Here is a 21239-nt window from a genome sequence, read left to right on the forward strand (position 1 = left end):
CTAAAATCCACAAAAATGAACCCAAAAAGCAAAGCACTGAGCCTCCGTGTGTTCCCCACAGCGTGACCTGCGCCCGGGCCTGTCCCCGTGTGCTGCCTTTGAATGGGTGACATTTATTGAAATGCTTTCGCGTCTCTGGGCTGGCGTCCTTCCCGCGGCAGCGGCGGGGGGGGCAGCGGGACCCCCGTCCCCCCCAGGGAGCGCTGGGACCCCCCTGTCCCACCCCAGGGAGCGCTGGGTGCTCCATCGAACCCCAGTGCTTGGATGCCCCCATCCCCAACCAGGGAGTGCTGGGACCCCCTGTCCCACTGCAGTGCTGGGACCCCCGTCCCCACCCCAGGGAGTGCTGGGTGCCCCATCCCACCCCAGTGCTTGGATGCCCCCATCCCCACCCAGGGAGTGCTGGGACCCCTTTTCCCCACCCAGGGAGCGCTGGGACCCCCCATCCCACCCCAGTACTGGGACCCCCATCCCTCCCAGGGAATGCTGGGACCCCCTGTACCACCCCAGTGATGGGCCCCCCCTGTCCCACCCCAGGGAGTGCTGGGTGCCCCATCCCACCCCAGTGCTGGGACTCCCCGTCCCCCCCAGGGAGCGCTGGGACCCCCATCCCACCCCAGTACTTGGATGCCCCCATTCCCAACCAAGGAGTGCTGGGACCCCCTTTCCCCACCCAGGGAGCGCAGGGACCCCCCGTCCTCCCCAGGGAGCGCTGGGACCCCCCATCCGACCCCAGTGCTGGGCCCCCCTGTCCCCCTCAGTACTGGGACCTCCATCCCTCCCAGGGAGCGCTGGGACCCCCCATCCGACCCCACCCCAGGGAGTGCTGGGACCCCCCTGTCCGACCCCAGTACTGGGACCCCCATCCCTCCCAAGGAGTGCTGGGACCCCCTGTCCCACCCCAGTGCTGGGACCCCCGTCCCCACCCCAGGGAGCGCTGGGATCCCCCTGTCCCACCCCAGGGAGTGCTGGGTGCCCCATCCCACCCCAGTGCTGGGACCCCCATCCCTCCCAGGGAGTGCTGGGACCCCCGTACCCCCCAGGGACTGCTGGGACCCCCCCATCCCACCCCAGTACTGGGACCCCCTGTTCCACCCCAGGGAGTGCTGGGACCCCCTGTCCCCACCCCAGGGAGTGCTGGGATCCCCTGTCCCACCCCAGTGCTGGGACCCCCGTCCCCACCCCAGGGAGTGCTGGGACCCCCTGTCCCCCCCGGTGCTGGGACCCCCCATTTTTTTTCCCCAGGGAGTGCTGGGACCCCCCCATCCCACCCCAGTGCTGGGACCCCCTGTCCCCCGCAGGGAGTGCTGGGACCCCCCATCCCACCCCAGTACTGGGACCCCCATCCCCCCCAGGGAGCGCTGGGACCCCCATCCCACCCCAGTACTTGGACGCCCACATTCCCAACCAAGGAGTGCTGGGACCCCCTTTCCCCACCCAGGGAGCGCGGGGACCCCCCGTCCTCCCCAGGGAGCGCTGGGACCCCCCATCCGACCCCAGTGCTGGGACCCCCTGTCCCATCCCAGGGAGTGCTGGGACCCCCCTGTCCCCCTCAGTACTGGGGCTCCCATCCCTCCCAGGGAGCGCTGGGACCCCCCATCCCACCCCAGTGCTGGGACCCTCCATCCCACCCCAGGGAGTGCTGGGACCCCCCATCCCACCCCAGTGCTGGGACTCCCATCCCCCCCAGGGAGCGCTGGGACCCCCCATCCCACCCCAGTACTGGGACTCCCATCCCTCCCAGGGAGTGCCGGGTGCCCCGTGGGACCCCCAGGGCTGCTCCCCGGGGGAACATCCCGTCCCAGGGCCACGTCTGGGGTCCCGGTGGCTCCGGTTGGGGTCCCCTCTGCGGTGGGTGACGGGGGGGACAGGCCAGGCCCCCCCGGGGCGCTCAGGGCTGCAGCCACGCGCGGACGTGTCCCTCGGCGAGCGCGATGCCCAGCATGATGCCGCTGCCCAGCAGGAAACCCCCGTTCTGCAGCACGAACCGGCCCCACGAGCCCCCCCCGGGGCCCTGGGCTCCCCGCAGCACCTCGGGGAGCTGCGGAACAACGGGGGGGGTCAGGGGGGTGTCACGAATCCACCCCCCCCCACAACCACCCCCATGGTCACCCCCTTACCATGTCGGCCAGGGCCACGTAGAGGAAGGTGCCGGCGGTGGCGGTGAGGAGCCAGGGGGTGACGTGCGCCGCGCTCTGCCCCACGGCCGCCCCCCCCGCGGCCCCCAGCGCCGAGAGCAGCGTCGAGAGCAGGTTGAGGCGCAGGAGGGTGCGGGGGCCCGTGCCCGCCCGCAGCAGCACCGCCAGGTCCCCTGCGGCGGGACGAGGGGTGATGGAGGTGATGGGGGCGATGGGGGTGATGGGGGTGACGGGGGTGACAGGGGTGATGGAGGTGATGGAGGTGGCAGGGGTGACAGGGGTGATGGGAGTGACGGGGGTGATAGGGATGATGGGGGTGATGGGGACAATGGGGGTGATGGGGGTGATGGGAGTGACGGGGGTGATGGGGGTGATGAGGGTGATGGGGGTGATGGGGTTGACGGGGGCAATGGGGGTGATGGGGCCAATGGGGGTGATAGGGGTGACGAGGGTGATGGGGTGATGGGGGTGATGGGGGTGAAGGGGTGATGGGGGTGACAGAGGCAATGGGGGGTGACGGGGGCAATGGGGGTGACAGAGGTGATGGGGGTGATGGGGGTGACAGAGGTGATGGGGGTGATGGGGTGATAAGGGTGATGGGGGTGACAGGGGCAATGAGGGTGATGGGGGTGATGGGGGTGACGGAGGCAATGAGGGATGACGGGGGCAATGGGGGTGACAGGGGTGATGGGGGTGATGGGGGTGACTGGGTGACGGGGGCAATGGGGGTGATGGGGGTGATGGGGGCAATGGGGGTGACAGGGGTGATGGGGGTGATGGGGGTGACCGGGTGACGGGGGCAATGGGGGTGATGGGGGTGATGGGGGCGATGGGGGTGATGGGGGTGATGGGGGTGATGGGGGTGACTGGGTGATGGGGGCAATGGGGGCGATGGGGGCGATAGGGGTGACGGGGTGACGGGGGCGATGGGGGTGATGGGGGTGAAGGGGGCAATGGGGGTGACAGGGGTGATGGGGGTGATGGGGGTGAAGGGGGCAATGGGGGTGACAGGGGTGACAGGGGTGACAGGGGTGATGGGGGTGACAGGGGTAACGGGGGGACATGGTGGAGTGGGGGTCGGGGCCGTACCCAGCTCGTGGGGCAGCTCGTGGCACAGCACGGCCAGCGCGGTGCTGAGCCCCAGGGACGCGCTGCGGGAGAACGCGATGCCTGCGGGAACGGGGAGGGGGAGGAGGAGGAGGAGGAGGAGAAGGGGAAGAACGAGAGGGTCTTTCAGCCCTGGTCCACGTGGACCCCACGCCCCGGTGAGCTGTGCGCCCCTTGTCCCCTGTCACCCAGTCCCTGCGCATCCCTTATCCCCATCACCCGGTCCCTGTGAATCCCTTGTCCCCATCCCCCGGTTCCTGTGCACCCCTTGTCCCCACCATCTGGTCCCTGTGCACCCCTTGTCCCCATCATCTTGTCCTTGTGCACCCTTTGTCCCCTGTCACCCAGTCCCTGTGCATCCCTTGTCCCCATCACCTGGTCCCTGTGCACCCCTTGTCCCCATCCCCTGCTCACTCTGCACCCCTTATCCCCGTCACCAAATCCTCGTGCACCCCTTGCCCCCACCACCCGGTCCCTGTGCACCCCTTGTCCCCATCACCTGATCCTTGTGCGCCCTTTGTCCCTTGTCACCGAATCCCTGCATGCCCCTTGTCCCCACCACCCAGTCCCCGTGCACCCCTTGTTCCCCTGTGCCTGTGTCCCCCCGTCCCTGTGCACCCCTTGTCCCCTGTCACCCAATCCCTGTGCCCCCTGTCCCTGTGTGCCCCTTGTCCCCATCACCCAATCCCCATGCACCCTGTGTCCCTGTGCACCCTTTGCCCCCATGTCACCCAGTCCCTGCGCACCCCTCATCCCCATCACCCTGTGCACCCCTTGTTCCCGGTCCCCATGTCCCCCGTGTCCCTCACCGATGGCCAGCCCGTCCATCAGGTTGTGGATCCCGTCCCCCAGCACCACCATCCAGACGATGTCGGTGGCCGTGGGGCTGGGGGGCAGCGCGGGGCCGTGGGAGTGTCCGTGGGGGTGTCCGTGGGGGTGTCCGTGGGGGTGTCCATGGAGGTGTCCATGGAGGTGTCCATGGGGGTGTCCATGGGGGTGTCCATGGGGTTTCAGCTCCAGCTCCGTCAGGTGTTGCAGCTCAGCCCCTGCGGTGGGAGACAAACGGGGTGGGAACCGGGACCGGGGGCCGCGGGCGCTGTGGGGTGCGGGGGGGTCTTACCCCCTTGTGACGGTGCCGGGCCCTCCGCGGCCCCATGGGGCGTCTCCCCGGTGCAGCGTCCCTGGGGAGGACAGAGGCGTTGGGTGCACACGGAGCCGGTGCCGCCCCGGCACCCCCGTGACGGTGGCTCTCACCGTGGCCTCCCGGCTGCACCGCAGCGTCCCCAGCAGCAGCTCCAGCAGGAACAGCAGGTAGATGCCCCCCAGCACCGCCAGCCCCGGCAGCACCGCGGCCCCCGGCTCCGCGGGGTCCTGGTGCCGCCCCTGCGCCTGGACATGGGTGACGTGGTGGGTCGGGGGACATGGGTGACGTGGTGGGTCAGGGGACATGGGTGACGTGGTGGGTCAGGGCACATGGGTGACGTGGTGGGTCGGGGGACATGGGTGATGTGGTGGGTCAGGGCACATGGGTGACGTGGTGGGTCAGGGGACATTTGTTATGTGGTGGATCAGGGGACACGGGTGACATGGTGGATCAGGGGACTTGGCGATGTGGATCAGGGGACACGAGTGATGATGTAGCTCAAGGGACACGGGTGATGTGGTGGATCAGGGGACACAGGCAATGAGGTGGCTCAGGGGCCATGGGTGATGTGGATCAGGGGACACAGGTGACACAGCAGCTCAGGGGACATGGGTGATGCAGTGGATCAGGGGACATTGACAATGAGGTGGATCAGGGGACATGGGTGATGTGGTGAATCAGGGGACATTGACAATGAGGTGGATCAGGGGACATGGGTGATGCAGCGGATGAGGGGACACGGGTGACATGGTGGATCAGGGGACAGTGGTGATGTGGTGGTTCAAGGGACATGGGTGATGTAGCAGATGAGGGGACACGGGTGATGTGGTGGATCAGGGGACATTGGCAATGAGGTGGCTCAGGGGACACGGGTGATGTGGTGGATGGGGACATGGGTGATGTGGTGGATCAGGGGACAATGGCAATGTGGATCAGGGGACACAGGTGACACAGCGGCTCAGGGGGCACAGGTGATGTGGTGGATGGGGGGCCACGACCACCCCGGTCCCCCTGGCGTCCCACGGGGCGCGGGTACCTACGTGTGGCCAGAGGTGCAGCAGCGCGTCCCCGCAGAGCGTCCCCACGGCCAGGGCCACCAGGAAGGCCAGCAGGGAGCGGAAGCGGTGGCGGCTCAGCCGCGGGAGCAGGAGCACGGCCAGGGCGGACGGGAGGCTGACCAGCGCCACGGCCAGCAGCGCCCAGCCCAGCGCTGCGGTGACACGGGGACAGGAGCCGCGGTGGGGACACGGGATGGGGATGGCTCCTTGGGGATGGGGACCCCGGGGATGGGGACATGGGATGGGGATGGGTCCTTGGGGATGCAGGATGGGGCCCCCGGGGATGGGGACAGGTCCTTGGGGATGCAGGATGGGCCCCGGGGATGGGTCCTTGGGGATGGGGACCCTGGGGCTGGGGACACGGGATGGGGATGGCTCCTTGGGGATGCAGGATGGGGACCCCGGGGATGGGGACGGCTCCTTGGGGATGGGGACCCCAGGGATGGAGACGTGGGATGGGGACCCCAGGGATGGGGACATGGGATGGGGACATGGGATGGGGACAGGTCCTTGGGGATGCAGGATGGGGCCCCGGGGATGGGGATGGGTCCTTGGGGATGCAGGATGGGGTCCCCAGTGCTGGGGACACGGGATGGGGACCCTGGGGATGGGGACATGGGATGGGGACATGGGGACCAGGTGCTGGAGAGATGCGGTGAAGGAACGGGGGACATGGAGATGGGACTGTGGAGGAGCCCGGGATGGGGATGCAGGGACAGGGGACATGGGGACCAGACAATGGAAGACCAGGGGACATGGGAACCAGGTGATGGGGGACCAGGGTGCAGGGACCAGGGGACATGGGGACCAGGTGATGGGGGACAAGGGGACATGGGGACCAGATAATGGGGGAGCAGGGGACATGGGGAGCAGGGGACATGGGGACCAGGTGATGAGGGACCAGGATGCAGGGCCAGGGAACATGGGGACCAAGTGATGGGAGACCAGGGGACATGGGGACCAGCTGATGGGGGACCAGGGTGCAGGGACAAGGAGACATGTGGACCAGGTGATCGGAGGGCCAGGGATGGGACTACAGGGGACATGGGGACCGGGTGATTTGAGACCAGGGGACATGGGGACCAGATGATTTGGGACCAAGTGATTGGGGACCAGGTGATGGGGGACCAGGGTGCAGGGACAAGGGACACAGGGACTAGATAATGGGGGACCAGGGGACACGGGGACCAGGTGATTTGGGACAAGGGGACATGGGGACCAGGGTGCAGGGACAGGGGACATGGGGACCAGGTGATTTGGGACCAGGGGACATGGGGACCAGGGTGCAGGGACAGGGGACACACGGACCAGATAATGGGGGACCAGGGTGCAGGGACAGGGGACATGGGGACCAGGTGATTTGAGACCAGGGGACATGGGGACCAGATGATTTGGGACCAAGTGATTGGGGACCAGGTGATGGGGGACCAGGGTGCAGGGACAAGGGACACAGGGACTAGATAATGGGGGACCAGGGGACACGGGGACCAGGTGATTTGGGACCAGGGGACACGGGGACCAGGGTGTGGGGACAGGGGACACACGGACCAGATAATGGGGGACCAGGGTGCAGGGACAAGGGGACATAGGGACCAGGTGATGGGAGACCATGGGACATGGGGACCAGCTGGTGGGGACCTGGGGAGGTGGCTGCAGGGACAGGGTGTCCCAGGGAGGATGACCATGCCTAGGGGGGTCCCCGTTGGGGTTACCTGTCCACAGCGTCCCCCCCGGGGGCGGTGTTGTCACCTCGTCGCGGTGGCGGATGCAGACGCGGCTGTCGATCTGGTAGAGCAGCGCGGGGCACAGGAGCGTGAACTGCTCCGGCGTGAGCCGCGACACGGCGCCCAGCCCGAAGTTCAGCAGCAGCTGCGTCACGTTCAGGCACTGCGGGGGGGACAGTGAGGGGCGCAGGGGGGGACACGAGGAGTGGGGGGGGTCCTCGGGGTGTCCCCACTCACGTCGTGGTGCGGGTGGTCGCTGCCCGAGTGCTCCAGGCCCAGCACCCTGCCCAGCAAACTCAGCTCCCGCCGGGGCGGTGCGGGGGTGTCCCCAGCGCCGGGGGGGTCAGCGGGGGGTGGCTCTGTCCAGCTCGTCACCAGCGCCGGTCGGGGGCTGCGGGAGGTGACACAGGTGATGTGGTGGATCAGGGGACACGGGGGATGTGGATCAGGGGACTCAGGGGATGTGGATCAGGGGACATGGGGGATGTGGTGGATCAGGGGACACGGGGGATGTGGATCAGGGGACTCAGGGGATGTGGATCAGGGGACATGGGGGATGTGGTGGATCAGGGGACACAGGAGATGTGGATCAGGGGACACGGGGGATGTGGATCAGGGGACACAGGGGATGTGGTGGATCAGGGGACATGGGTGATGTGGTGGATCAGGGGACTCAGGGGATGTGGATCAGGGGACACGGGGGATGTGGATCAGGGGACATGGGTGATGTGGTGGATCAGGGGACACAGGAGATGTGGATCAGGGGACACGGGGGATGTGGATCAGGGGACACAGGGGATGTGGTGGATCAGGGGACACAGGAGATGTGGATCAGGGGACACGGGGGATGTGGATCAGGGGACACAGGGGATGTGGTGGATCAGGGGACATGGGTGATGTGGTGGATCAGGGGACTCAGGGGATGTGGATCAGGGGACACGGGGGATGTGGTGGATTGGGGGACATGGGTGATGTGGATCAGGGGACATGGGTGATGTGGTGGATTGGGGGACACGGGGGTTGTGGATCAGGGGACACGGGGGATGTGGATCAGGGGACACGGGGGATGTGGTGGATCAGGGAACACAGGTGATGGATCAGGGGACAGGAGCGATGTGGTGGATCAGGGGACACAGGGGATGTGGATCAGGGGACATGGGGGATGTGGTGGATCAGGGGACACGGGGGATGTGGATCAGGGGACACGGGGGATGTGGATCAGGGGACATGAGCGATGTGGTGGATCAGGGGACACAGGGGATGTGGATCAGGGGACATGGGTGACGTGGTGGATCAGGGGACACGGGCGATGTGGTGGATCAGGGGACACAGGTGATGGATCAGGGGACATGGGCAATGTGGTGGATCAGGGGACACAGGTGATGGATCAGGGGACACAGGTGATGGATCAGGGGACACGGGTGATGTGGTGGATCAGGGGACATGAACCCCCTAATCCCTCACCCATCACCGTGGTGTCGGGGCGGTGCGGGGGTACCTGGGGGATGCCGGGGGGTCCCCAGCGTGTTCGGCGAGGGGGTGGTGGTGGCGGTGCTTGTCGTCCTGCACCTCCAGCAGGTCCAGGTGGGTGACGTGGCCGTGTCCCAGCTCCTCGTGCTGGATCTGCACCACGCGCACGCGGCCCAGCCCCAGGCTGCCCAGCAGCCGCGCCAGCCCCTCGCTGGGCAGCGTCCCGTTGGCGCCGTACTGCCCGAACAGCTGCCCCAGGTAGTACCCGTGCTCCTGCGCCGCGTCCCCCGCCGGCGGGCCCTGCGCCCCCCCGGCCCCCGGCGACACCGGGGACACCAGGGACGCCAGGGACACCAGCCCCAGGGCGCCCAGGATGAGCCCGCGGGGGCCCATGGGCCCGATGCTGCGGCCAAGGGAGGTCCCTGGTGGCTCTGGGGGAGAAGAGGGTGATGGGGGGAGAGGTGGTGGCTCCAGGACCCCCCCGGTCCCCCCCGGTCCCCAGGGTCACCAACCCCAGGATGAGCCCATGGGGGCCCATGGGCCTGATGCTGCAGCAGAGGGAGGTGCCTTGTGGCGCTGGGGTGAGAAGTGGTGGCTTCAGGACCCCCCCAGTGTCCCCCCTGGCAACCCCAGTCCCCAGGGTCACCAGCCACAGGATGAGCCCATGGGGATGATCCTGCAGAAGCTGGGGGACCCCGGTGATGTTGGGGTGAGAGTTGGTGGCCCCAGGATCCCCCTGGTCCTCCCTGGTCCCCAGGGTCACCAACCCCAGGATGAGCCCATGGGGGCCCATGGGCCCGATGTTGGGGCCAAGGGAGGTCCCTGGTGGCGCTGGGTGAGAAGGGGGTGATGGAGGGAGAGGTGGTGGCTCCAGAACCCCTCTGTTGTCCCCCCAGTACCCCCAGTCCCCAGGACACCCAAGAGGAGCCCACGGGGGCCCATGGGCCTGATCCTGTGGCAGAGGGAGGTCCCTGGTGGCGCTGGGGGAGAAGGGGGTGATGGGTGTAGAGGTGGTGGCTTCAGGACCCCCCCGGTGTCCCCCCGGTGTCCCCCGGTCCCCAGGGTCACCAGCTGCAGGATGAGCCCACAGGGACACATGGGACTGATACTGCAGCATAAGAGGGGTCCCTGGTGGTGTTGGGGTGAGAGTTGGTGGCCCTGGGACGCCCCCCTGGTGTCCCCCAGTCACCAACTGCAGGATGAGCCTGTGGGGACACATGGGCCCGATCCTGCAGAAGCAGGGGGACCCTGGTGGTGCTGGGGTGAGAGTTGGTGACCCCAGGATCCCCCTGGTCCCCCCAGGTCCCCAGCCCCAGGACGAGCCCTTGGGGGCCCATGGCCCCAATCCTGTGGCAGAACAGGGGACCCCGATGATGCTGGGGTGAAAGTTGGTGGCTCCATGACCCCCCCAGTATCCCCAGTCCCCAGGGCCACCAGCCCCAGGACACGCAGGAGGAGCCTGCAGGGACCCATGGGCCTGATCCTGTGGCAGAGGGGGGAACCACAGTGGGACTGGGGTGAGAGTTGGTGACCTCAGGACCCCTCTGGTGTCCCCCCAGTACCCACAGTCCCTGGGGCCCGATCCTGCAGCAGAACAGGGGTCCCCAGTGGGGCTGGGGTGAGAGTTGGTGGCTCCAGGGCCCCCCCCAGTGTCCCCCTGGCACCCCTGGTCCCCAGCTCCAGGATGAGCCCATGGGGACCCATGGGCCCGATCCTGCAGAAGCAGGGGGACCCCAATGGTGCTGGGGTGAGAGTTGGTGGCCCCAGGACCCCCCTGCAGTGTCCCCCTGGTCCCCAGGGTCACCAACCCCAGGACACCCAGAAGGGCTCATGAGCCCAATCCTGCGGCACAATACGGGTCCCTGGGGTGAGCTGTGGTGGCCCTGGGACCCCCCCAGCCCCACGTCACCCCCCAGGTACGCGCCCTCCGTCCGTCTGTCCGTCCGTCCGCAGGGACGGCTGGAAAGCAACGGGTGGCATGAAGGTGACGGCTTCGGGACACGTGTCCCTGCACCGGGGCTTGGGGACACCTGCAGCTGTCCCCATGTCCCTGGCGGGGGGGGCCGGGCTCCCCAGGGTGGTCAATATGGGGTGGGAAGGGGCACAGAGACAATGCTGGGGGGGACACGGTGACAACGCTGGGGGGCCACGGTGTCACTCGGCCTTGAGGGGCCGTTTTGCAAGCAGCAGGTTTAGTGGCGGGGTTAATGTTTCACCGGGTGGGGAGATAACAGCAGCGCCCCCCCCGAGCCACCCGCACCCCAATGTCCCCCCCAACAGCCCTGTGTCCCCCCCCATACAAGGGACGCACCAAACCGGGGGAGGTGGCTGTGGGTCCACCACCCCCCCCCTCCACGTGGGAGCCGGCGATGCCATAAAACCCCCAAAACTTGGGGGGCTGCCCCCCCACCTCACCCCCCCCTTTCCCACCAGACCCCCCGTGCTCACCTGGGGCTGGTGGCGTTTTGGGGGGGGGACACACAGCGCTGAGTGTCCCCGTCCCCGCGCGGAGGTGTTTGCTGCGCCCAAACCGGGGGGGGTCAAGGGTCACCCAGCGCTGCGCCCGGGGAGGGGCCGCGGGGGGGCAGGGCCAAAATGGGCGGGGGGGGGCGGTCAGGGCCCCCCCCGGGGCTGTAGGCAGGGAGCAGGCAGGGAGCAGGCAGCAGCTCAACCTTTATTAACCCCCCCATGTCTTGGCAGTGATTTGGGGGGGGCGCTCAGCCCTGCCCTGCCCAGGACCCCCAGCCCAAGGTGGGGGGGTCCAGGCCACCCCCGGGGGTATGGGGTGGGGGGGGAAGCAGGACCCCCCCGTCACCGCGGGGGTTCCTGGGGGCCTGGGGGGGACCCAGCGATGGTCGGCGGGGGGGTCCCCCCGTTATCTCTTGCCGCTCCTGCGCGTCTCTTTGCCGTTGCTGATGGGGCCGGGGGGGGGCCCGGGGGGGTGGCCGGGTTGGCTGCGGGTGATGCGGCCGCTGGGGGGGTGCGGGGGGGCGCTGGGGGGGTGCGGGGGCCCCCCCGGGGTCAGTCCGTTCCCGTTCTGGCTGTCGGGGGCTGGAAAGGGAGCAGAGGGTGAAGCTGGAGACACCGCCGAGCTGGGGGGTGACGCTGGGGGGTGACACAGTGGGGTGACACGGGGGGGGGGTGACACTGGGGGGGGGTCCACACCCACCTGGGGGTGCCGCCGGGGGGGGCTGCGCAGCGGCCGGGTTCGCGCTCTCGTTCTGCGCCTGCGGAGGGGACGGGGACACTCAGTGTGACGTCAAATCAGGGGGACATGCTTGGGGAGGGGGGGGTCAGCCTGACCACCCCCCCCACTCCGCCATACCCCCCCCCCCCCAAAACTCACCCCTTTGCTCTGCGCCTGCTGCGCCACGTACTCGGGGTTGGGTTCGCTGAAGTTGGGCACCTCGGAGTAAACCATGCAGAACCTGCGGCACAGCAGGGAGTGGGGGCCCCAAACCCACCCCCCCGGGGACCCCCCAACTCTGAGGGACCCCCTGACCGCCCCCCCAGCCCCCCCCGGTCCCTCCTTACTCGCCGATCTTCTGCAGGTCCCCCCCGCGCCCCGTGTAGAGAGTCAGGCAGCCCTTGAAGACCGAGGCGTAGCTGGGGGGACATGGGGGGGTCAGGATGGGGGAGCCCCCGGGGGGGGTCCCAAGGGGACACGGGGGGGGGTGACAGGATGGGGGAGCCATGGGGGGGTCCCAAGGGGACACGGGGGGGGTGACAGGATGGGGGAGCCCTGGGGAGGGTCCCAGGGGGACACAGGTGGGGGTGACAGGATGGGGGAGCCATGGGGGGGGTCCCAGGGGGACACAGAGGGGGTGACAGGATGGGGGAGCCCTGGGGAGGGTCCCAGGGGGACATGGGGGGGTTGTCAGTATGGGGGGACCCCTGAGAGGTCCCTGGGGGGGATGTCAGGGTTCCTGGGGGGTCCCAGGGGGACATGGGGGGGTTATCAGGATGGGGGAGCCCCGAGATGTCTCTGGGGTGGTGTCAGTGCAGGGGGGTCCCAGGGGGACATGGGGGGGTTTTCAGGATGGGGGGAGCCACAAGAGGCCCCTGGGGGGGGTGTCAGGGTGGGGGGACCCTGGGGGGACCCTGGTGGGGACATAAGGGGGTCAGGACAGGAGAGCCCCAGGGGGACATGCAGGATCCCGGGGGGGTTGTCAGGACGGGGAAGCCCTGGGGGGGGTCCCAGGGGGACATGGGGGGGTTGTCAGGATGGGGGGAGCCCCGAGATGTCCCTGGGGGGGGTGTCAGTGCGGGGGGGTCCCTCCGTACCCCTTGGTGAGGCGGATGATGTCCCCGGGCTGGATCAGGTTCCCCACGTCGTCCCACACCGAGATGTTGATGCTCCCGGTCTTATCGGCCACTTTGCAGGTGCGAACCTCGTGTCCGTCCTTGGTCTTGGTCACCCGGCCTGGGGGGGGACGGACACCCCGGGGGGGTCACGGGACACCGGGGGGACACCGGGGGGACACCGGGACCCCCCCACCCCGCGGCACCCACCGGTCTCCAGCACGATGAAGATGAGGTTCAGGTTCTTCAGCCCCGGTTTCACGTCCTTCACCAGCGTCTCGGTGCTCATGGCGCCGGCGGGGGGGTGGAGGGGAACCCTACGGGTGCAGCCGTCACCCCCCTCCCGGTGTATCCCCGTTCTGGGGCGGGGGGACCCCCGGGATGAACCGGGACCGCGATCCCCGGGGCCGGAGAAACCGGGACCGCCCTGCGCACCGCCCACCACCACCCCCCCGCCACCAGGGGGCGCTCGCACGTCCCGCCCGCCGCTGCCCCCGCCCCGCCCTCACTTTCCCGCCTCCGCCGCGCGCGCTGACCGGCCAGAGCGCCGCCGCCGCGGGCACTCCCGGAAGCAGCCGGCCGCCACTCCAAACAGCCAATCAGCACTCCGGAGGGGCGGGGCCCGTCCCGAGCAGCCAGCCAATGGAGACGCAGAAAAGGGCGGGCTTTAGGGAGGTAGCTACTTAAGCAACGCCCTGCTGACCAGCGAGTTCCGGCTTTTCGGCTAGAGCGTCGCTTCCGGCCTGTGGCGGGGTGGGAGCTTCCGGCGGGGCGGGGGTTGCGTAGCAGCGCGGCGGGGCCGGGCGGGCGGAGGCCGCGGCCGCCCCTGGGCCCCCGGAGCCGGGCGGAGCGGTACGTGCGGCCGGGGCTGCCCGGGGGGGAGCGCCTGGAGGCCCCGGGCGGCAGCAGGCGGGTGCGCGGGGGTGGAGGCCGGGGAGGGGGCGCGAATCCCCCGCGATGGGGACGGGGGAGCCCCGGGAACGGGGCCTGGGGGAGCTCTGGTGAGACCCAGGCTGCGGGAGTCTCTTGGGCTCTGGGATTGTGTCCGTCCCCGCTCCGGTCGGTATGTCCGTCTTTCCGCCCCGGTCCGTGTGTCCGTCGTCCCCCCTAATCGGCCCTGGTCCGTGTGTCCGTCTTTCTCCCCCACCCCGGTCCGTGTGTCCTTCGTCTCCCCCCCTACCCCCCCTGGTCCGTGTGTCCGCCGTCGTGCCCCTGCTCCCGCCCCCCGCCATCCGCCCCCCTGGTCCGTGTGTCCGTCTTTCCCCTTCTCCCCGGCCCGTGTGTCCGTTCCCCCCCCGTGTGTATCCGGCTGCACCCGAACGAACGGCGGGGCCGGTTCCACCGGGTGCCGCAGCCTCTGGGCTCCCCCGGCTCTTCCTGCTCCGGCGGCTCCTGAAGGAAACGCTTTAACCGAGGGAACCCCAATGGGGAACCGGCCCCGTCCACACCGGAGCCCATTGTGTCCGTCTGTCCATCTGGGTAATTAATGGGCCGGGGCGTTGTTGACACCGAGGTCCCATCCAGCTGCTCCACCCGTCTCACAGGAACATCCTCAGTCCATTTTAAGCAATAAACGTCAAAACGCAGCAGCATCAGGTTGTGTATAACACTAAAACCCCTCGCGGTGGCTCCGGGGCTGGTGCCACCGATCTGGGGCTGGTGCCACCGATCTGGGGCTGGTGTCACCAATCCGGGGCCATTTCGGAGCCGCTTTCGGCCCCATCGCCGCTTCCTGGGTCTTCATCGGGAGATCTCGAGGCGGCGTTTGGGGAGGGCTATTTTTAGCCCCGTTGCGTCACGTCGACGCGGAGCCTTCACCCGCCGGGCGGACGTTCCCGTGCGGGGCTCGGTAGGAGCTGCCGGATCCTCTGGGCTCACGTGGAGGAAGAGGAGGCGCCTTCATCTCACCTGGATGTAACCTGCTGGGGTTTAACCATCCTTGTTTCTTTTCCCCCATCTCTGTGACCAGATCTGCGTGACCCCGTGGCTCTCGGTGCTGGACGAGCGAGATGTTCGACGGCCAAAGAGAAAATGGGCCCTGGGGAGTGTGACGCCCGCCCGGCCCCGCTCTGCAGCTTCGGGGGGAATTCTGCCGCGCAAGGTACATTGGGGACCGGCGAAACGGCTCCGGGAGTTCCGGTCCTTAAATTGCAGAGGTTTAGAGTCAATCCAGCCCGACTGGCTTAAAAACTGCCCCTGCCTGATTCAGGTGGCTCTGGGAGGGCAAATGAGAGCGAGCGTGAGGTTCTGGCAGGGAAAGCTTCGTTAACGAGCCCCCTGATGAACCTCCAGCCAGCGAAACAGGATCCTGAGCGCTGTGCTTGGTGTTTTCCTCCCATTGTACGACCCAGAGCGATTGTTTCACCTCCTTCCCTTTGTGCGCTGGGGCAAAACCCGCCCTGGTCTCGGTTGAAGGCTTTTTGGAAAGGGGTTTTTTAATCATTCAGTTCGTTTGGAAGGTTTTGCTGATGTCAAACAGATCCACGCACCGGGGGAAAAATATCTCTGTGAGATTTGCGCTCTCGATGCTTTTAATTAGCAAATGATGAGTAATGATTTAGTGTCTCGCCTCTGGCCCCTTGAATCAACACAGAATGTGCTAAAACTGTGGGGATTACGCTCAGTCATTCCTCGAATCTCAGCCTCCACCTCGGAAGAGTTTTAGGCCTGGGGGGTATCGAGTATTTCGAGTGTGGGAGGGACGCGGGATCCCTGGGGTTCCTGGAGTCGGAAGGAATTAATTCCCGTTCCCAAACGAGCTCATTAGCGCCGCGATTCCATCGAGGGGACGGAGGGTTCGCGAACCAGAGTCACGGTGCTCGTTAGAGCCCTGTGAACCCATCAGACCCGTTTCTCGGTGCCTCTTTGGGGCCGCGCGGGGGATTTCCCGATCCCCATCCCCGCCACTGCGGCGTAAATGACGTTTAATTGCCGCTTCCCCGCAATTAGCGCGAGGAGCTGACGAGTCGCGCTCTGGCCGAGGCTGTTGGGGCGGCTGCTGGGTTGTTTTGGCGGGGAGGGCGCCGCTCGCGCTGTCATTAACAGGGTGGTTAATTACGCGCGTCCCGCACAGCCGGTGGTTACTGGTGCCGCGTGTGCCGGTAGAACTGGTTGGTTCCATCTGCCGCCGCTTGGGTTTGGAAGCAAGGCGAATCGCGGCTGTGCCGAGCGGTGCCGGCCGCGGTTCCACGCGGTGCCGGGGAGGAATTTGGGTGGTTTCCAGGGCTCTGCCAGGCGTGGGAAGGGCTGAGAGCGCCCGGTCCGGGCCCCGTTCTCCCCGCAGCCGTTAATCTTATCTGAATTGCAAACCCCCCGCCCCGCCGGAGCCTTTTGTCTGAGCGCAGGATCCATCCGCACGTGGAGCTGAGTTATCGCTCGACTCGAACGTCCAGGCGGTTGATTCAAGTCCCCCCGTGCCGTCCCTTGACTTGGGGACGGTCCCCAGCGCCAACCATGAGCGAGCTCAGCGTGAATCCGCGTGGCTGTTGGTGACAAGGGGAGCGGAGCAACCGGCTCTTTGGGGACAAACCGCCAAGGGACCGGTGATTAGGGGCAGAGCTCAAGGTCTGGCTTTAGCAAGAGCAAAAGGACCAACACCGTGGCTGCTCCTGAGCCTTGTCCCTTGTCCCCCTGCAGGATCCTGGCCCCGGTGATGAGCAATGGGGTATGATGTAGCGCGTTTTCAGGGGGATGTGGACGAAGACCTGATCTGCCCTATCTGCAGCGGGGTCCTGGAGGAGCCCGTTCAGGTGAGTCCGGCCGCGTGTTGAAGCCTCCCCCGGCCACTCGGGTGACGTTCTGTGCTTTCCCACTGATTGTTTAAGGCAATAAGATGAGTCAGGAAGCAACACAAGAGAGAAACGAGAGAACAGGTTGTTGATAGACTCAGCCCTGACCTCCCCATTACTGGGGTTTCTGCTTGAGGAAGAAAACTTGGTGTTGCCCGAAGAGCTGGCGGACGTCCCGCTGTCCTCCCCAGCCTTAACGCACCCTGAGCACGGAGCGGAGCGCAGCTGTGTAAATACAACCGAGTTACGTCCTCATCTGCCCTGCAAATGTGTTCAGCTTGAGCGTCCTGCTCCCTCTCGCCCTGTTACCGAGCGCTGTCCCACGTTTGAGGGGACAACGGGCTCCCCGGTGGTGACACAGCCAGGGGGGTGACAGCGGGCGCCTTGTTCCTGTGGGATGGGACGATGGCTCTGACTTGTGTGCGGTGCTATGGGGGGACTTGTTGCTGACCCCCTGCTTGTATCACGGAGCTCCTGTGTCCCCCGGGAGCCTTTTTGAGGGGACAATGGGCTCCCCGGTGGTGACACAACCAGGGGGGTGACAGCGGGCGCCTTGTTCCTGCGGGTTGGGATGATGGTTTTGCCTCAATGCATAGAGCTGCGGGGGCACTTGTTGCTGACCCCCTGCTCATATCATGGAGCTCCTGTGACCCCTGGGAGCCTCTTTGAGGGGACAACAGGCTCCCTGGTGGTGATACAACCAGGGGGGTGACAGCAGGCGCCTTGTTCCTGTGGGATGGGAGGATGGCTCTGCCTTGTGTGCGGTGCTATGGGGGGACTTGTTCCCATCGCTCTGCTCATATCACAGAGCTCCTATGTCCCCCAGGAGCCTTTTTGAGGGGACAACGGGCTCCCTGGTGGTGACACAACCAGGGGGGTGACAGCGGGCACCTTGTTCCCACAGGGTGGGATGATGGTTTTGCCTCATGCACAGCGCTACGGGGGACTGGTTGCCGTCCCCCTGCTCTTATCACGGAGCTCCCGTGTCCCCCTGGGAGTCCGGGAGCCTTTTTCTGGTGACAAAGAGCAACAGCATGACGTGCGACTGTTCCCCCCCATAGGCCCCGCACTGCGAACACGCCTTCTGCAATGCCTGCATCACCCAGTGGTTCTCGCAGCAGCAGACGTGCCCCGTGGACCGCAGCGTGGTGACCGTCGCCCACCTGCGCCCCGTCCCGCGGATCATGCGGAACATGCTCTCCAAGCTGCAGATCACCTGCGACAACGCCGTTTTCGGCTGCACCGCCGTTGTGCGGCTCGACAACCTCATGTCGCACCTCAACGACTGCGAGCACAACCCCAAGCGCCCGGTGACATGCGAGCAGGGATGTGGGTGAGGACGGCGGCGGAGCGGTGGCGCTTTGGGGGCTGTGGTGCTGCGGAAACACTTGGGGAGGGTTCTTTAGTCAAACCTGTTTCCTTTTAAGCTCAGCTCAAAGCTTTTGGCTCCTCAGTTGGGGTGGAAGCTGGAAATGGGGTACTGGGGTGTCATGGATCCACCCGGAGCCATTCCAGAGCTTGGAAGTCCCAGGAGGAGCTCTGCACCCTCCTACACGTTACCAGGAGCGGCGGATGCTCTGTGCTTGTCACTTGTGCTCTCGGTGCCAATTTCTGTCCCCGTTGCGTGTTGTCAGCGTCCCCCGGGGGGTGACAGCGCTGTGCTTCCCTCCACGACTTGTTCCGTTCACGTGCTTGTACCGAGCCCTCTGGTCTCACGTTCCCTAACGCGTGGCGTCCGCCTTTGCTTTGGAACAGCTTGGAAATGCCCAAGGATGAGCTGCCGAGCCACAACTGCATCAAACACCTGCGCTCTGTGGTGCAGCAGCAGCAGACGAGGATCGCCGAGCTGGAGAAGACCTCGGCGGAGCACAAGCACCAGCTGGCCGAGCAGGTGGGTCCGTGTCCCTAAGTGAAGGGTCCGTCTCACCTTCTCAGACACCAAAACCACCAGTAAAACGTTTGTGGGTAAAGAAAAGGGCTGCGGAGCGTGGCCGGGGATGGGGACAGGGTGGGACGTGTTGCTTGCGCCGACTCCTTTTATGCAACCCCCCCTGTGTCCCGTGTTTGCAGAAGCGGGACATCCAGCTCCTCAAGGCCTACATGCGCGCCATCCGCAGCGTCAACCCCAACCTGCAGAACCTGGAGGAGACCATCGAGTACAACGAGATCCTGGAGTAAGTTCTGCCTGTCGGGGGGGTCTGAGATGGGGGTGAAACACCTTCCTGCGCGAAGGTTTGAGGAGGAAACAGTCGCCAAAGCAATTTGGGGGGGGTGTGCTGGGAGTGCACGGCAGCACTTGCACAATGGATTGGGGGGGTTTATTCGGCTGGTTCCTTCCTCTGTTTGAGGAGCTGGAGGATGCGGCTTCTCCCCTTCCTTTGGGGATGAGTGAACGGGGCTGGATCCCCTTTGGGGGTGAAAAATGGGGAAGGGGGGTGTGGAAATGGAGCAATTCGCCCAGCGAGGCCACACAGGGCTGCGCTGCTCCCTAATTTTAGTTGGAGCCACCCCAAAATACCAGCACCGCTGGGTTGTGTCCGCAGGTGGGTGAACTCCCTGCAGCCGGCGCGGGTGACGCGGTGGGGCGGGATGATCTCCACGCCGGACGCGGTGCTGCAGGCCGTCATCAAGCGCTCGCTGGTGGAGAGCGGCTGCCCCACGTCCATCATCAACGAGCTGATCGAGAACGCGCACGAGCGGAACTGGCCGCAGGGCCTGGCCACGCTGGAGACGCGGCAGATGAACCGGCGCTACTACGAGAACTATGTGGCCAAGCGCATCCCCGGCAAGCAGGCGGTGGTGGTGATGGCCTGCGAGAACCAGCACATGGGCGAGGACATGGTGCTGGAGCCGGGGCTCGTCATGATCTTCGCGCACGGAGTGGAGGAGATTTAAGGATTTGCCGAGAGCGAAACGCTCCGTGCTGCCGAGGGCGAGGATGGCGGCGGCGCCAACGTGGAGACTTGGGGGTGTCCCCTGCTCGCCGATGTGGCTTTGGTTGGGCGCCGTCCCCTCGGACCTCTCGCTCCCTGGCCAAAACGGTTAAATGCCTCCGGTAACTCCTGCTCAACCGATCGCCCCCCCGCGCCGTGGTTTTCAACCAGAGACGGAGCAGCCGCTCCGCACGCACTGCCCGGTTCCCCCCCCGTGGTTTTGGGGGGCTGGTGCCTCCCTCTAAGCCCGGCTTGAGTCCAGCCCAGCCCCAAAGCCCAGCTCAGCTCTTGCTTCTCTGCTGCCTCAATCCTTTCTCCCCCTTTCGGCATTTTCAGCCTCTCCAGCTCCCACCAGCCGGGGGGGCAGCAGCGGGACCCCTCCCGATGCTGTGGGGACCCCTCCCCATGCTGTGGGGACCCCTCCCCATGCTGTGGGCTCGGCTGTGGGGTCCCCAAACATGGAGCTCTTGGTGTCCCCCCCAGGCCAAGCTCTGCTCACCCCTGAACCAAACCAGCCTGACCCTGCGTTGGGGGCTCAGTCTGGGGACCCCCCCTGTCCCCTTGCATGTCCCTCTGCCCCCGGGGGGGCCGGATCCCCGCGCTCCCCCTTTGGCGGTCGCTGCCGTTTGGCTCCGCGTGCTCTGCTCTTCCTTTTCCAGACACTTGTGATTGTGCTCCTGTTCCTTTTCTTTTCGTACCTTTTTTGACCCTTTCTTGGTTTTATTCCCCTATTTTATGCCTGACCAAGGCACCTCAGCCCCCGGTTTCCTTTCCTCGGTGGGAATTTAATTTATTTGCATTATTTCGTTGGTTTTTTTTCTGTTTTTTACAGGACTTTTCTCCTCCGGTGTCGCCCGGGCTGGCGGGCGGCGCTTCCGAGTGATCAATAAACAGCGTTCTCGTTGCTTTAGCGCTGTTTTGGGGTCCCCACCTGCTCCCCAAAACCCTCTGCTGGGGGACGTGGGGGGGCTGTGACAAAGGGGCTCAGTCCTGTGTGAATAACAAGTGGTTTTGGGGGTTCATCCCCTTTTGGGGGGGCTGTGAGGAAGGGGCTCAGTCCTGTGTGAATAACAAGTGGTTTTGGGGGTTCATCCCCTTGTGGGGGGGCTTTGAGGAAGGGGCTCAGTCCTGTGTGAATAACAAGCGGTTGTGGGGGGGTTCCTCCCCTTTTGGGGGACCTGTGGGGTCCCCAATAAATGCTGTTCTCTCTGGGACCCTCCCTGTGAGAAATGGGGCTCTGGGGTGGGGGGCTGAGGGTCACAGGGGGTCTTCCCCCACACCCCGCTCTGCAGCCCCCCGAAAATGAACAACCCCACTGTCCCCGCCGTGTACGGGGGTTGGACCCCCCCCGGTGTGACCTCCTCTGCCCCCCCATCCCGTTTCGCGATGTCCCCGCAAAAAGGAGATGTTGGCGTCACGGACAGGATTCGAACCTGTGCGGGGAAACCCCATTGGATTTCGAGTCCAACGCCTTAACCACTCGGCCACCGTGACTCCCGCGCCACCCTCCGCCGCGCTCCGCCTAGATGGCTCCTTCCGCCCCGCCCACCCTCCCCGCACCCGCCAGGGGGCGCT

At 66.3% G+C, this 21239-nt stretch overlaps 3 protein-coding genes and 1 non-coding gene across 5 annotated transcripts; 1 reads left to right on the top strand and 3 right to left on the bottom strand.

Annotated features, from left to right (window-relative positions):
* Window positions 1–1674: 1674 nt before the first annotated feature.
* Window positions 1675–11215, bottom strand: SLC39A5 (solute carrier family 39 member 5). Its single transcript, XM_065858775.2, has 11 exons — window positions 11090–11215; window positions 8670–9072; window positions 7409–7562; window positions 7160–7334; window positions 5430–5599; window positions 4500–4634; window positions 4366–4426; window positions 4055–4291; window positions 3228–3308; window positions 2121–2311; window positions 1675–2041 (listed from the first exon to the last, which is right to left on the bottom strand). Exons 2-11 carry the CDS (start codon window positions 9032–9034, stop codon window positions 1892–1894), a joined length of 1719 nt encoding a protein of 572 aa, XP_065714847.2. The 5' UTR covers window positions 9035–9072; window positions 11090–11215; the 3' UTR covers window positions 1675–1891.
* Window positions 11216–11296: 81 nt separating this feature from the next.
* Window positions 11297–13524, bottom strand: NABP2 (nucleic acid binding protein 2). 2 transcript variants are annotated; one of them, XM_065858920.2, is made up of 7 exons: window positions 13453–13524; window positions 13154–13260; window positions 12926–13064; window positions 12176–12247; window positions 11988–12069; window positions 11811–11868; window positions 11297–11692 (listed from the first exon to the last, which is right to left on the bottom strand). In XM_065858920.2, the coding sequence occupies exons 2-7, from the start codon at window positions 13230–13232 to the stop codon at window positions 11517–11519; spliced, it is 606 nt and encodes a 201-aa protein (XP_065714992.1). In that variant the 5' UTR covers window positions 13233–13260; window positions 13453–13524; the 3' UTR covers window positions 11297–11516. The 2 variants fall into 2 exon arrangements, with proteins under 2 accessions (XP_065714992.1, XP_065714993.1); XM_065858921.2 differs by having other exon boundaries at window positions 13480–13523.
* A 186-nt stretch (window positions 13525–13710) lies between these two features.
* On the top strand, window positions 13711–20574 carry RNF41 (ring finger protein 41). The gene is made up of 7 exons (XM_065859052.2): window positions 13711–13795; window positions 14913–15044; window positions 16580–16692; window positions 17793–18064; window positions 18487–18622; window positions 18802–18905; window positions 19275–20574. The coding sequence occupies exons 3-7, from the start codon at window positions 16603–16605 to the stop codon at window positions 19624–19626; spliced, it is 954 nt and encodes a 317-aa protein (XP_065715124.1). The 5' UTR covers window positions 13711–13795; window positions 14913–15044; window positions 16580–16602; the 3' UTR covers window positions 19627–20574.
* A 502-nt stretch (window positions 20575–21076) lies between these two features.
* TRNAS-CGA (transfer RNA serine (anticodon CGA)) lies at window positions 21077–21158 on the bottom strand. The gene has a single exon. It is a non-coding gene; the product is annotated as a tRNA-Ser (tRNA).
* Window positions 21159–21239: the final 81 nt, after the last annotated feature.

This window comes from Patagioenas fasciata, chromosome 28 (assembly GCF_037038585.1).
Source record: "Patagioenas fasciata isolate bPatFas1 chromosome 28, bPatFas1.hap1, whole genome shotgun sequence".
NCBI classification, from domain to species: Eukaryota; Metazoa; Chordata; class Aves; order Columbiformes; family Columbidae; genus Patagioenas; species Patagioenas fasciata.

What these genes read in the sequence shown, in the direction of transcription:
- NABP2 (XM_065858920.2), bottom strand. Translation starts at nt 13,232, where the DNA reads ATGAGCACCGAGACGCTGGTGAAGGACGTGAAACCGGGGCTGAAGAAC. An exon ending in ATCATCCGCCTCACCAAGGG is followed by an intron (nt 12,248 to 12,925) that starts GTACGGAGGGAC and finishes ATGTCCCCCCAG; the next exon opens with CTACGCCTCGGTCTTCAAGG. An exon ending in GACCTGCAGAAGATCGGCGA is followed by an intron (nt 12,070 to 12,175) that starts GTAAGGAGGGAC and finishes GCTGTGCCGCAG; the next exon opens with GTTCTGCATGGTTTACTCCG.
- RNF41 (XM_065859052.2), top strand. Translation starts at nt 16,603, where the DNA reads ATGGGGTATGATGTAGCGCGTTTTCAGGGGGATGTGGACGAAGACCTG. An exon ending in ACATGCGAGCAGGGATGTGG is followed by an intron (nt 18,065 to 18,486) that starts GTGAGGACGGCG and finishes GCTTTGGAACAG; the next exon opens with CTTGGAAATGCCCAAGGATG. An exon ending in AGCACCAGCTGGCCGAGCAG is followed by an intron (nt 18,623 to 18,801) that starts GTGGGTCCGTGT and finishes CCGTGTTTGCAG; the next exon opens with AAGCGGGACATCCAGCTCCT.
- SLC39A5 (XM_065858775.2), bottom strand. Translation starts at nt 9,034, where the DNA reads ATGGGCCCCCGCGGGCTCATCCTGGGCGCCCTGGGGCTGGTGTCCCTG. An exon ending in GATGGACGGGCTGGCCATCG is followed by an intron (nt 3,309 to 4,054) that starts GTGAGGGACACG and finishes CCGTTCCCGCAG; the next exon opens with GCATCGCGTTCTCCCGCAGC. An exon ending in CGAGCTGCCCCACGAGCTGG is followed by an intron (nt 2,312 to 3,227) that starts GTACGGCCCCGA and finishes GTCCCGCCGCAG; the next exon opens with GGGACCTGGCGGTGCTGCTG.